Here is a 13,520-nt window from a genome sequence, read left to right as displayed (position 1 = left end):
TTGCAGATAAGAACAGCTCTCAGGTAACGTTAAACAATGTTCCTCCTTAGACACGTAAGTTATTGTTGTCGAGCGTCGCGTACACTGTTAATCCACACGTGATCCAGCTGAGCTCTCACAGAGAGAAAATGAAAACGAAACTTAACGGCAGCAAACTATAAAAGCTACACTTCACGCTTGTTTTGCCAACACAACAGGGCGTCTCTGTGGCGTAAACACGGTGACGCTAATGAATATTAATGAAGTTGCACAATAGAGCACGCTGATTGGTTTGAACCAAGCCTTACTCATGCATTAATGCATCACACTGTAAGACGTAATAAGACTCACTCTGGCACAGACGTCCAGTCTGCACGCTGGAATACAGGCTATTATGTCATGACCGTGACGCAGCTTCAAAAATTAGTTTCAAACAGGAAGTACGAATTTACTTGAAATAACGCAAAAACAACCAATTTACACTTTTTAGTGAAATATAGGTGTCCTAATAGTGTTTTTAGCAGTGTGGGACATATATACGACTGTCAACAGCTCAAAAAATGTGTTTTCGTGTTTCGTGACCCTTTAAGAACTGTTTAAAGGCATTTTGCTGTATCCCAAATGCGTCAATTTATTTTCAGTAAATATACAACATCAAATACATTTTTAAACAATGTTTCTTTTTGTGTAAATGCACCTTTTCCATTTACAGTAAAGAATAAAAAATACTTTAACATCAATTAAAAGATCTATTTTTTTGCTAAACAGTTCTCAATACTTTTCACAAACATGTTACAGAAACACATTCTAACACGTACAATATAAAACATTCATCTCCAATGTTCATACAATACCTTTGTAATCACCTAAAAGTTCATTTAATTTACTTCATTTTAAAATAGAAATTAAATTATGAAAAAGTATTGTAACAAGATATGAACGATGTTTGATTACTTTTACAATACTAAAATGTCTGCATGAACACTTTGCATATGCAGGACTGTTGCCAGCTCACGTGGAAAGCAAATGCCAAACTGTGCGGATATCAATAATGAAAATGCATTTATCAGAAAATGCTTACTAAATGTTTATTTCAACATTAAATGTTTAGTTTACAATACCTATAGTTTTACCAGTTGTTTTGTATTATAGATAATTAATGTTTATGAGTTTCTTTAAACATATGCTTTTAAATGATAATTCATGTTTTAATATGGAAATTATTCATAAAATCACTTTGCCTTTACAGTAATATTTATTTTCATAGATATTGTAATAAAGAAGGAGTTGTCCAACTTTTGTACCTTTTTTATAAGAACAATTGTGTACCTTCATTTTAGTTGTACCATAAAAGGCACAGAGCAGTATCATAAGAGGTCTTTTCTGTACCATATAAGGTACAAATTTTACAAAGGTACAAATCCGTTTCCTAAGCAACATTATTTGTACCACCGTGTACCTTTTAATTTGAGAGTGTATGTGAACGGCTCTTAAATTGTACACCTGTTTGTTTGTTTACATATTTGCCTTTGGTTAGGTTTAGAGGTATTAGTGGGTACAATTCACTCATCATTTTAACAGTATATTGTTAATAAAAGCAATTTATTTTTTGGTGGATTTCAGTCTATTATTACTGTTGGAAAAATGTGAAAACTGTACAGTGTTGAGGGTTACAGTTCATCGATAAAATTATAAACATTTGTACAAGTATCGTATTGATATAAAAGATTCTTTATATCTTAGATTTGTTTTTCCTGTAAATATATAATTTATTCAATACAACCAAACTGTATGTTTCAGCATCTATCAAAATGTACAAAAATATGTTTTCCAGCTGTAAATATTACTAGACATACATCCTATAAGGCCCGGCTGTTATTTAATGATGTTGTAATGTGAAGTGAAGGCTGACAGCAGAGTTCGGATCCAAACACAGGTTTATTAATAAGACTGGTCATGCAGGCAACAATCCACACAGGAGCAAACAGATGTACACAGGAAATCCAGAGTCATTGTCAAATAACCGACGAGTAGTCAGAAGGCAGGCAGCAGACAGGAATAAACAATAAAACAAACAAAACAAAGCCAGGGTCAAAACTAGGAAGACAAGGCAAGAGAAATGCTTCATAATGTTTACAAAACAGTTAAACAAGACTCAGCCCTGATGTGTGTGAGTGTGTTCTATTTAAAGTGTAATAAGTCTTGGACAATCCACCTGCTGTGTGTATGCAATCACCCAGGATCAGGAATTGGTGTGAGTGTGCGTGGTGCATGACAAGAACCTGTAGTCCATATACCAGTGGATTTGTACTCCTTATAGTGATGTGCATGTTTACCAGTGATCTGCCAGGATTAGATAGCTGGTGATTGTAACAGACAAAATGGTAAAATTAAAGTCAGGATTATTGCACTAAATGATATTTTATCAGTTAGAACAATATTTAAAGCCTAAAGAGCTCTTTGTTTATAAAACCACGTTTATACATTGAATATAACGTGGACAGTGTGGTTAATGTGGTCTGTCAAAACACAGAAGCTCAACTTTGTCTAATGCAAGACTCCGTTGTACCTTCTCTGCCACTTTAAATCTACAGCTAATCCAGATAATCTTATATTGTGGAAAGCTTGATTTATTTATATTTTTGGACGTGCTTTAATAACAGCTAGTGCATGGTTGGCGGCTGTCACATGGGCAACTAGCCAAAAACTACAGTAAAGAGCGTTCAGTGGGTTTGTTTGTGGGAGTACTCGATACACATAAAATCCATCTTGATCTCTGAAACGGCCTGCAGGAGGTTGAGAGCTGTGCATTATGAGTGGGCTTTTGACACTCAAATCTGTTTTTAAAATCGCACTTTCCAAAACCACTCACTTCATACCAATCAACATGGAGCCCCATTACACTCCGTCTCACATCTCCATTCGACGCCATTGTGTTCGAATGATTCCCATGGCTTTGACTGTGCTGAATAATTAATCGAGAGTTTTTAGTCATGCAAAACACAATGCCTGAGAGACGAGAGATTTACATATAAAGAGTCATTCTGGGCTGATTTGATTGACTTCTTGAACTCTGCAGGCATTTGTTTTGTAAATTTGCCTGTGCTTTGAATTTGAAATTTGGGTCATTATTTAGTTGTTTTGGAAAACATCATACCAACCTGTTCCTTTTTATTATCCGCTGATAGCAAAAATAGCCTTTCCACCTACATGATAAGACACAAATAAGACAAGAAATATTTTTGATTTTCCATAAAATTTGTATTGTTTAAAAATTATGTGAAGAAAGATTATGATGTAGACAATCAGCATACCACATTATACGTAAAAATAAAAATATGAATATAAATTAAGTGAAATAATAACAACAATAATAAGGGCAAGCTAGCATGTTAAACTAAAGAGTAAATGAAAGAAATGAAGAGTTTAGACACAAAAATATCTAACAAGTGCCATCTGAAATTTTCATTCAAAATGTGCAGCATTTGTAGTTTCAGTAATTTTACACTTAAGCGCAAAGAATATATTATTTTAATTGCCTTTAAAGTGAACTGAACCAGGGAATTTGCAGGGTCTTAAAAAATCAATTGACATATTGTGTTGTAGGCCTTAAATTTATTTTTTAACAGGTCTTAACTTTCTTTTATATGTATAAGTATATGTATATGTATACCATTCTGACCATTAAAACCCTTACAACCACCAACAATTCCAATCTCAATAAAACTTGTAACTTTTTATTTAAAAAGAGCAGTTAATTACTTTTCTTACAGTAACATTTGTTTAAAAGTTCTCCATTTATTTACTACTGAGGATACTGACATGAACTATGTTTTTTTTAATAAATTATTATTTTTGCATTGTAAAATGTTTTAAATTATAATAAATTTTAGACAGGGCAAGTGAAAATCTTTTCAAATTTGGATGTTAAAAAAATAGCAATTAGCCCTGCGTGAGTCTAAATTTCACTCATAATAGTCTTAAAAAAGGTCTTTAAAAGTCTTAAATTTAATTTGGTGGAACTGGGAGTAATCTTGTAAACATAAACACTGCAAAAATATTCTAATTTAACAAGAAAATTTTAAACGGCACTTAAAGATTTTGCATATAAACTCTTTAATTATAATAAAAACAGAATACAGTATACAATTTCAACTCAAAAAATACAAAAATTTTACATTTGTTAAAGGTTAAACAAAGGTCAATTTAGCACAACCTAAAATAAATAAATAGATTAAAATATTCAAAACAATGCTGCAATATATCTGCAACATTTATAGTCAATAAATGCATTCTGAAAATGTACCTCCATATACATTTCCGGAGAGCACCAAATATGTCCTTGGAGCTACGTTTTTTTTCCAGTTTCTGTTTTCACAAATCCACCAGAGGCCGCTGTGTACACTTTTTCTGATCTCAAATTTCTCTCACGATAGCCATTCGCACCTGCTGTTCTTGCGTAAATCCACCAGAGGTAACTGTCGACTGATTGTTTGTTTTGAGCATATTTTTACTCTGTAGTGTCAATTACAACATGTAATAGCTTTAAGGATATAATTAAATGCCATTCATGTTTTAAAATGTGTTTATTTAATACTGTAAACGTATTAATGAAATCATTTTATATATATTTATTGCTTTAAAAAATGTAGTTAATTATTTGAAAACAAGGGTGGCGCGGTGGTGCAGTGGGAAGCGCTGTCTCCTCATAACAAAAATAAATAGCTTTTCAACTATGATGTTAATAGGACAATGTTTCTTGATCATCAAATTAGCACGTTAGAATGATTTCTGAAGACTGGAGTAATGACAGAAATAAATTGCATTTTATAACACATCAAAACAGACAAAAAAAATTGTATTTCACAATATTACAAGTCTGGTGTGTCTGTGTTGGCGTCTTGTAGGTTTTGTGTTTGTTCCATTCCATGTGCTTCTGTTTACATCATGTGTTTCCTTTGTTCTGTTTTCTTGCTGCTTGTTAATGTTTATTAGTTCTACCTGCATGTTTCACACCCCTGTAGGTATTTAGTTCAATCATGTCCTGTGTATTTATACCCCTAAGTTTGTGTAGTTCTTGATTTGGTATTGTAGTGTCATGCCTCCTTGTCCTGGCTGTATTTTGATGTTCCATTGTCTGTTGTAGTGGCACACCTTTTGCAGCTTGTCCAAAAGCCAGTATTTAAAAGGACACAAGTTAAAAAGGGTTTACTAAAGAAATGCGAAACAAAAATACAAAGGTAAAATAGACTTGATATAGCTCTGTTAAAAAACTAGGCTTGTTTGAGGTGCGCCTTGCCTTGACTGAATGTAGACTAGAGCAGGCGGCTCCGCTCCAGTAAGGACTTTCCGCCTGGAAAGTCACCAGTGGCAGAGATCGCATTCATGTTTTTTTACCACGACGAATGACCTCATGAAAAAATACTATGGTGATTTATAGTAAATATTATAGTGTTTTTGAACCTGTTTTTTCAGTATTCAGTATTATGTTTATGGTTGTGATATCATAGCAACTATTTTAAATAGGCTATTTTTATATGGTTCAAAAACACTAATATTCCTATGAATTACCATAGTATTTTTAATGTGGGAGTGGATGCAATTGAAATATCACTGTTTTTACAAAACGATGGTCACAATCACAGAAAATGAACAGCTCGTTACTTAAAAGGGTGTATTCAAAATCTAAATCTACATTCAACAAATGTTAAAAGAATGACAAAATAAACAGTGTATACAGCAAGAAAGCTTTTAAGAAATGTCATTTGGCTACATTATAAAGTAAGTAGATATAGCAAGATGCTTTTGAGTGACAAGTCATGAAAAATGTTTGTTTGACATAAAAAAAAAATAATTCTTAAGGGGCTTATTATATTGACATGCTTACTAGGCCTATATAAATTGCTTTTACTCTAGCCAGGCTAAAATAAATAGCCTGAGACTTTCTCCAGAATAAAAACGATTAGACTGTAGGAAATACTGTGAAATACTGTGTACTGTGACCAATACTGTGAATCTTGGTCTATTAAACATGACTTTTTACTTCACATACATATATGTGTGTGTGTGTGTGTGTTTTGTTTACTACACCTCTTTCACTTCTCATAGAAAACTATACAAAGATGAGGCATAATGGCAAAAGCCTGATGACCTTTGTATGCATGTGTGCATATGTGTATGTATTGGATTGACTTTCATGGAATAACATTGCATAAAAATTACAACACAAAAATCAACACAAACATACAAAAAAGTGAAAATGACAACAAACAGGACTTTAAACTAAGAGAGAAATAAAATATTGCACATGCACATCCTAATGATTTATGAGTAACATTTAGTTATATTAGATAGTTCATGTTATGTTTTTAAAAAAGGTGTGTTTTGATTTTGTTTTCGTGTAAATCTAAATAAATAACCGTATGTAATACTCTTTATGACTTTTTTTAAATTCTCAGCAAAAATACAAAAAAGGTATTCAACAAAGCCAGGTATAAACCTCAGTAAAAACAAAATAGAGCATAAGGTGTAATGTTACAGTCTCATCAAATGAGCATTCAGCCGTGTCGTCAGCTAGTCGTTTCCCATCATGCTTTTGGTGAGCGCTTTGGAGAGCAACTGCTGCATACTGCTCAATCCGTGGTGCCCGCCTAGCCATCGCGAGAGTTTTTTTGTGATCAGCGTGACAGCGAGGCGAATGCAACTCGGACACATTTCTAACCGTCATGCATCTTGCGGTGATCACCGGTGATCGATTCTGTGCAGATTTTGATCTCAAACGAGCCTACTGTGTTGCTTCTAACATCCATAGCTGCAATCTGAGCTAAACTTATGACATTATGACGTATTACTGTCAGAATGAAAAAAATACCCCAAAAGTATTTAAGTTGTATTAATTATTAAATTTTACATTTTAGATAATACAATCATTATAAATTCTTATTACATTTCAATATTAATTTTCACCATGTTTTAGCTGTTCTAACTAAATTATCACCAATCAATTACATATACTGTAACTGGCTCTTACACCTGTTGTGAGTGGTTTTTGTAAATAAATGTGTTTTTTGATAATTATTGAGATCTGTGTGTTTTTGACCTTACTATTACTATTTTTACTATATTTAAACAAATAAGTGTAACATTGATCTACAAAAAATATGCAATATCTAAGTGTGTATTCACCTGATTCTCCTTGTACGAGCGGACGCAGCCATTTGAAACTTTTTGGCTTGAGACTTCTGGTCTCATTCACTTCCATTCATTTTTAGATGTTACAAACAGCTTGTTTTTACTGCTTTGTTGCAAACTGATATTTTCTTATTGTATTATATTTCGTCTGTATAGTCACATAAACATGTGTTTGTAGAGCGTAGAGTAGACCGTTTTCTGCCGTTTATTATTCCTAGTATTTCTCCAACATGATGTCAGACTGACGTTGTTCCCCAATGTCGTGGGGACATTGCATTTTGTTTGGAATTGAGAATTGGGTTGACGTCAGAACTCAATGTCAGACCAAAGTCAATGTCAAACGTGTAACCTAAAATCAACCAAATATCAATGTCTAATGATGTTACAGCTGCTATGTCAAGCTCAATTTCTAGAGGGCCACAGCCCTGCACAGATTAGTTCCAACTCTAATTAAACACACCTGATCAATCTAATTGAGTCCTTTAGGCTTGTTTGAAACCTACAGGTAAGTGTGTTGGAGCAGGGTTGGAACTAAACTGTCCAGGAATTGAGTTTGACATCCCTGTGTTACAGCTTAAGGGTGACGTCTTTGAGAGATTGGATTTTGGTTGTCATGCCTGACGAATAAATGTAAGTGTTTGATGTTAATATGACATTGGTTTAAGATGTTGGCTCGACATTGTATTTTGGTAACTTTCTAACGCAACCTAAAAACATCAAAATAATTATATCTAATGATGATACAGCTTGATGTTGTGTGAACATTACCAAAATGACATCTATCAGACATTGGATTGTGGTGGCCATACCTGATGAATAGTATTTGACGTCAATTTGATGATGTTGGTTTAAGATGTTGGCTCGATGTCACTTTGGGCACTTTCTAACCAAACCTAAAATCAATCAAATATCTAAGGATTTGACATCTTTATTCGACGTCAAAATGACATTGTCCACGACTTAAATCTAACCTAAAATTATCATCTTAAAACTTTTTGTGCATACTGGGTTCTTCCAAATGCTTACTAACACAAGGGCAATTCAAAAAAGCGATGGACACTTTTAGCTTTAATACCTCGGCCGTTTTACAGCTATTTTCATTCATTTTAATGCAATGAAACACCATTTTAAGATATTCACTTAGCAGTAGAACATTGGAAATAATACAGGGATCTGCAGAATAAATTGATAAGGAACAGATGAGTCTTCTGGCGACAAGATTACTGGTCATTTTCATATAATCAACATAAGCGTTCTCTGTCATAGCCTGGTGTGAATTTTTAGTCGTGTATGATTTGTGAAAATCTTATAATCTGCTTGTTCAGCTGGATCGGTCTGATAGTTTCAGCCAGACATGCTCATGCAGAATAGCGAAGAGAATATTAATAATAATAATCATGATAATAATAATGTATTGACAGATTTTTTGTTCTATTTTATTTTGTAAAATAAAATTTATACTAATAATATAATATAATATAATATAATATAATATAATATAATATAATATAATATAATATAATATAATATAATATAATATAAGAATACTTGATTTCATTTTGTAAATGGTGCTTTTCTGGTCACCTTACAACAAGCATCAACAGCCATAACAGAACAAATTAAAACAATTAATAAAACGTTGCCAAACAAAATTTTAAATGTATGCTCTGTCATGAGTTGCAGGTACAAACACATTGTGAGTATAAAATAACATGATAAAAATTAGGCAAGAGAAAGCCTGCTTAAAAAGACAGGTCTTGAGACAAAATTTGAAAGTGTTAAGACTATCACTGCTCCTTAGATCCAGGGAAAGCGAGTTTCATAGCCAAGGAGCCACGGAGCTAAGATTTGGCACCCATTGTTCTTAATTGAGTGTGGGGTGGCACCAAGGAAAGAAGAGTTGGCTGATCTTAGAGTGCGAGAAGGGGTATAAAAATGGAGAAGTTTGGTGAAATATTAAGGAGCAAGATTATAAAGTGCCTTGAAAGTAAGAATTAGTATTTTAAAATCAATACAAATCTTTACCGGAAGCAAGTGAGGCTAATAAGGAAGTGGTGTCCTAGAGTCGTAGAGATGACACGAGCTGCATGGATCTGAACCAGTTGGAGTTTATGGAGAAATTTAAAAGGAAGCCCAGAGAGAATTGCATTACAGTTGTCAAGACGTGAAGTAACTAATGTATGGATGAGAATTGCTGTGTCATTGGTGGTGAGAGAAGGGCGGAGACAAGTTATATTACGCAGGTGGAAATATGCAGTATGCGTAATATTATTGATGTGACCTTCAAATGAGAGTGTGCAATCCAAGATGACACCCAAACTCCTTACCTGTATACTCTTTATAATATAATATAATTATCAATCTATCATTTGAATATTGTGCTTTTAATTGCATACCAAGTATGTTTTTGCCAATAAAAGTTATGTTTTTGAAATATATTTCAGATGATAATGACAATGTGAAAAAATAGTTTTTGAAATTGTTGCAAATTGATTAAAAGTAAAAAACCTGAAAGCTCAATTTAGAGCTTCACGGCAAAGGCTGTGAATACTAATGTACATGGGATTTTTCAGTTTTTTTTTTATTTTGAATAAATTTGCAACAATTTCAAAAACTCTTTTTTTTCACATTGTCATTATGGGGTGTTGTGTGTAGAATTTTGAGGAAATTAATGAATTTAATCCATTTTGGAATAAGGCTGTAACATAAAAAAATGTGGAAAAAGTGAAGCGCTATGAATACTTTCCGGATGCACTGTACATACATACATACATACATACAAACAAACATACATACATACATACATACATACATACATACATACATACACAAAACCTTAATGTACATCACTGATGTGGAAAAGAAAAAAACTTAAAAGAACCATAGTGTCATGGTTCAAAAAAAAAAAAAAAAAAAAAAACATAAAGCGTCATGCAGGGAATTCTTGGAAATACCATTATGGTCATTCCCTCTATATATAAGGAAAGTTACTGTTAAACAGGTTACAGATTTTTTACTGTAGCATTTTTACAGTTTTTACCATTGAAATCACATAGAGACCTGTATTGTTGAGTTTACAGTAATTTTTTTAGACACCAAAAATTGATATGCAGCCTGGCATAATTTACAAAACGATAATTTTCCCTTATCAACTGCTTTTGGTGATTTTTATTCCATTTTAAAAGTAAAAGTTATAACTTCATGCAGTTCAAACCGGAATAGCATGCTCTGTCAGTCTTACACGAGGGAAAATCTTTGGTGTGTTTGGGTTTCAACTTGTTCTTGTGTTTGTTTCTCAGGGAGAAGATGCCGTTCCACCATGTGACGGCAGGACTGCTGTACAAGGGGAACTTTTTAAGTCGGTCACTGTCTGAACACAGCAATAGCGAACAGCTCGCCAACATCTCTGTGGAGGAACTAGATGGTGAGCAATGACCTGACAGATATAAACACATGCACATTTTGTAAATTGTACTGTAAAATAATTTTAAGATTACTTAGTTATTGTTAGAAGTAGTTCACTCAAAACTGAAGAAGTATAATGAGAATAGTATTCACTACTGTATTTTGCATGACTTTAATATTAAGATGACAGCAATGAATGAGATTAAAGTAGACAGGGTTTACTGATCATAAGCAGATGAAATCCCACTGTTAATTGTCAGTTTATTGTTGAAACAGAGCGAGGTAGCAAAACATTCAATATATGATGACTTTTAATGATTATAATTGTCTTCAATATTGCAAACTTCTCTACATTTATCTTTCAATTTTGCAATTCTGAATCATAATTATGGTATCATTTTTGCAATTAATGTAATTCCTAACTGAATCTGATGAGACGAGAAAGGTTTTGTGTTTATGACATTAGGAATATGAATAAGGGTAAATGTGTGCATATTAAAAAAAGATTTATTTGCAAATACTTTAAAGGAATTTCTTTCGCTCTAGAATTAGGCTCATAATTCTTTTCTATTACTTTATATTTTCAAAAATGGTCCCATTTATGTTACAACATGTTTTCATCATGGGAAATAAAGTAAGCTAACCTAAGCTAACCTAACTTAACCTAACCTAAACTAACCTAACTTTACTTAACCTAACCTAGCCTAAGCTAACCTATGTATATAATCTAATTTTATGAGGAAAAGCGGATTGAAAAAAAAGAACTAAAGCAGACTTTGAAGCTTGTATTCATTTGCGTTTTTTATTATAAACATATTATTTATTAAGGTTTTTAGTTATGTATGTATTTATCATCATGACAAATGATGTGTTCCAAACTCTTGTTGTAAAGCCAAAATATTAATAAATAAAATGTGAGAGTGAATTTAGTATTTTGTATAAGTATCTGTGAATTATAAGTTTAAAACATTTTTGTTTGTTAAAGTGTATATCAGTCTATCTAAATGTGAATGATCCAGCTTATATTTTATACATTATTTACACTATGCTTTTTTATTTTTGCATTTTTGTGTAATTGTAATTTCATTTTGTTAATGGGAGAAGGGTTGAAAATAATATTTGTTTGCATTTTTCTGTTAAACTATCCTGCTATTTTTGTAAAAGTTTAAGGTCACACTTTGGCCCAATCCCAATTCTATTTTTGTACCTCTACCCCTTCCCCTTCCCCTTGGCCCTTAAAACCAAGTGTGAAGGGCAAGGGCATCAAAATTTCCCTCTAAGAATTGGGACACCACTGTAGCACCTGCACACATCATCATATGTCATCGTGATCTCTTGCTTTATATGAGATCAGATGATCGCGACTGCTGTAGTTATTCCAGTTGCATTATTTTTCAGTATTTATCTTTAGGAAATCACTGAAGGCATACATTATGTTGTCATAACAATATAATGTGCCAATAAGTTTGTTACTGTACTGTGTATTTACACAGTGGCCATATTTATCTATGTAAACACACCAAAACAACATTAATATTATAGCAGGCACTGTAAAAAGCTCATTCCAAGCCACTAGACTTTTCTGACAGGGTATTCGAGACAGAGTGTTGTGAGACTGCTGTTAAGGAGTTATCGAATTATAGATCGAAAAATTTAACTTTTATTTCAAGAGTTCACACTTAGCTGATGATTTACAAAGGTTATTTGGCATGCTGTCCCGGGAGAGAGCCCCGAGCTCAAGGGCTCCTCGAGCCCGGGGCTTCCTCCCGTTGGCAGAGCAAGAAGGGAGCCCGAGCTCGGTGGATCTCAGAACTCCCCTGCTGCTGTAGCTAAGGGAACGTAAGGGATTAGACAAGCTTGATTGTTATGTATGTTGAATGTCTTTGGATGGTGGGAGGAAACCGGAGAACCCAGGGAAAACCCACGCGGACACGGGGAGGACACACAAACTCCCCACAGAAACACCCACCGGTCCTATGGAACTAGGGCCGGCAGTATTCTTGCTGTGTGGCTCGCAGTGCTAACCACTGGACCGCCGTGCCGCCCAATCACAGGTAAAGGAGGAGAATAGGGGAGGAGGGGGGTTTCTTCCAAACGAAGATAAAGTGAACTGAAAACTGAGGCTATTTATAGTGGCTTAGGGCTCATATGATTGGAAGATTAGTGATTAGCAAATGCGAGACTGGCCGTGATAAATCATAAGCACGTGATCCTCTCGAAATTAGTTTATGCATAAACTTCACTTAATTTAATAAAATTTAACTTTAATTTTTATTTTACCGTTTTTTGTTTTTTTAAGCATGATGGTAAAACATGAACACAGTTATGAATTAAATAAAACATATGCTTGTTTGTTGTAAAAATTTATAATAATGACAAAAAAATACTAATTTGTGGATCTCCTTACCTCCGGGTTCAGCAATACTGCCGTTGTGGCTGGTGTATTCTGGGAAATTTTCTCACCCCTTGGTTTCGAGTGTGGTCCTGAAAAATCGTTGTTTCAGGGGCTATTCACCCCTTCCCTTTAGCCCTACGCCTTCAAGCTAAGGAGAATTGGGAGACCCCCACCCCTTAACTTGTGTCACGAATAAATGAATGTTCAGAGGGATCCAAGTGCGAGTTAAACAAAATAATATTTATTGACAAAGTCAAACAAAAATCAAGTAATGAATGGTGCTAGTGCTAGGAGAGATCGGGCAGGAATCAGACGGGAAACAGGGTCCAGAAATTAGTCCTCAGATCCTACGCACACAGACAGAACAGCACACCATAAGCACACATAACGAACTGACAAAGACACACAGAAAACGTGGCCCATATATAGACCCGAATATGAGCCTCAGCTGGCGAGCTCATCAAGCCAGCTGAGTGCCGTCATAACACGTGATCAAAACAAATACACGAGGAGAACAAAAACAAACCAACGTGATCAAACAGACACTCCG

The 13,520-nt window shown here is 34.0% G+C and overlaps 2 protein-coding genes across 3 annotated transcripts in view; both read left to right on the top strand.

The window, feature by feature from the left end:
* caln1 (calneuron 1) overlaps positions 1-13,520 on the top strand; it is a 141,378-nt gene that overhangs the window by 16,007 nt on the left and 111,851 nt on the right. For both annotated transcript variants that reach the window (XM_685807.8, XM_021466346.3), the window contains exon 2: positions 10,470-10,594. In XM_685807.8, coding sequence (XP_690899.2) covers positions 10,477-10,594 — 118 coding nt within the window. In that variant the 5' untranslated portion in view covers positions 10,470-10,476. The remainder of the gene's footprint in view (positions 1-10,469; positions 10,595-13,520) is intronic.
* The window catches only part of LOC141377977 (uncharacterized), a 146,763-nt gene that overhangs the window by 33,101 nt on the left and 100,142 nt on the right, over positions 1-13,520 (top strand). The window lies entirely within an intron of this gene.

This window comes from Danio rerio, chromosome 15 (assembly GCF_049306965.1).
Source record: "Danio rerio strain Tuebingen ecotype United States chromosome 15, GRCz12tu, whole genome shotgun sequence".
NCBI lineage: Eukaryota > Metazoa > Chordata > Actinopteri > Cypriniformes > Danionidae > Danio > Danio rerio.
The sequence above is the reverse complement of the archived record's forward strand: the minus strand, read 5'-3'. Positions and strand labels throughout refer to the sequence as shown.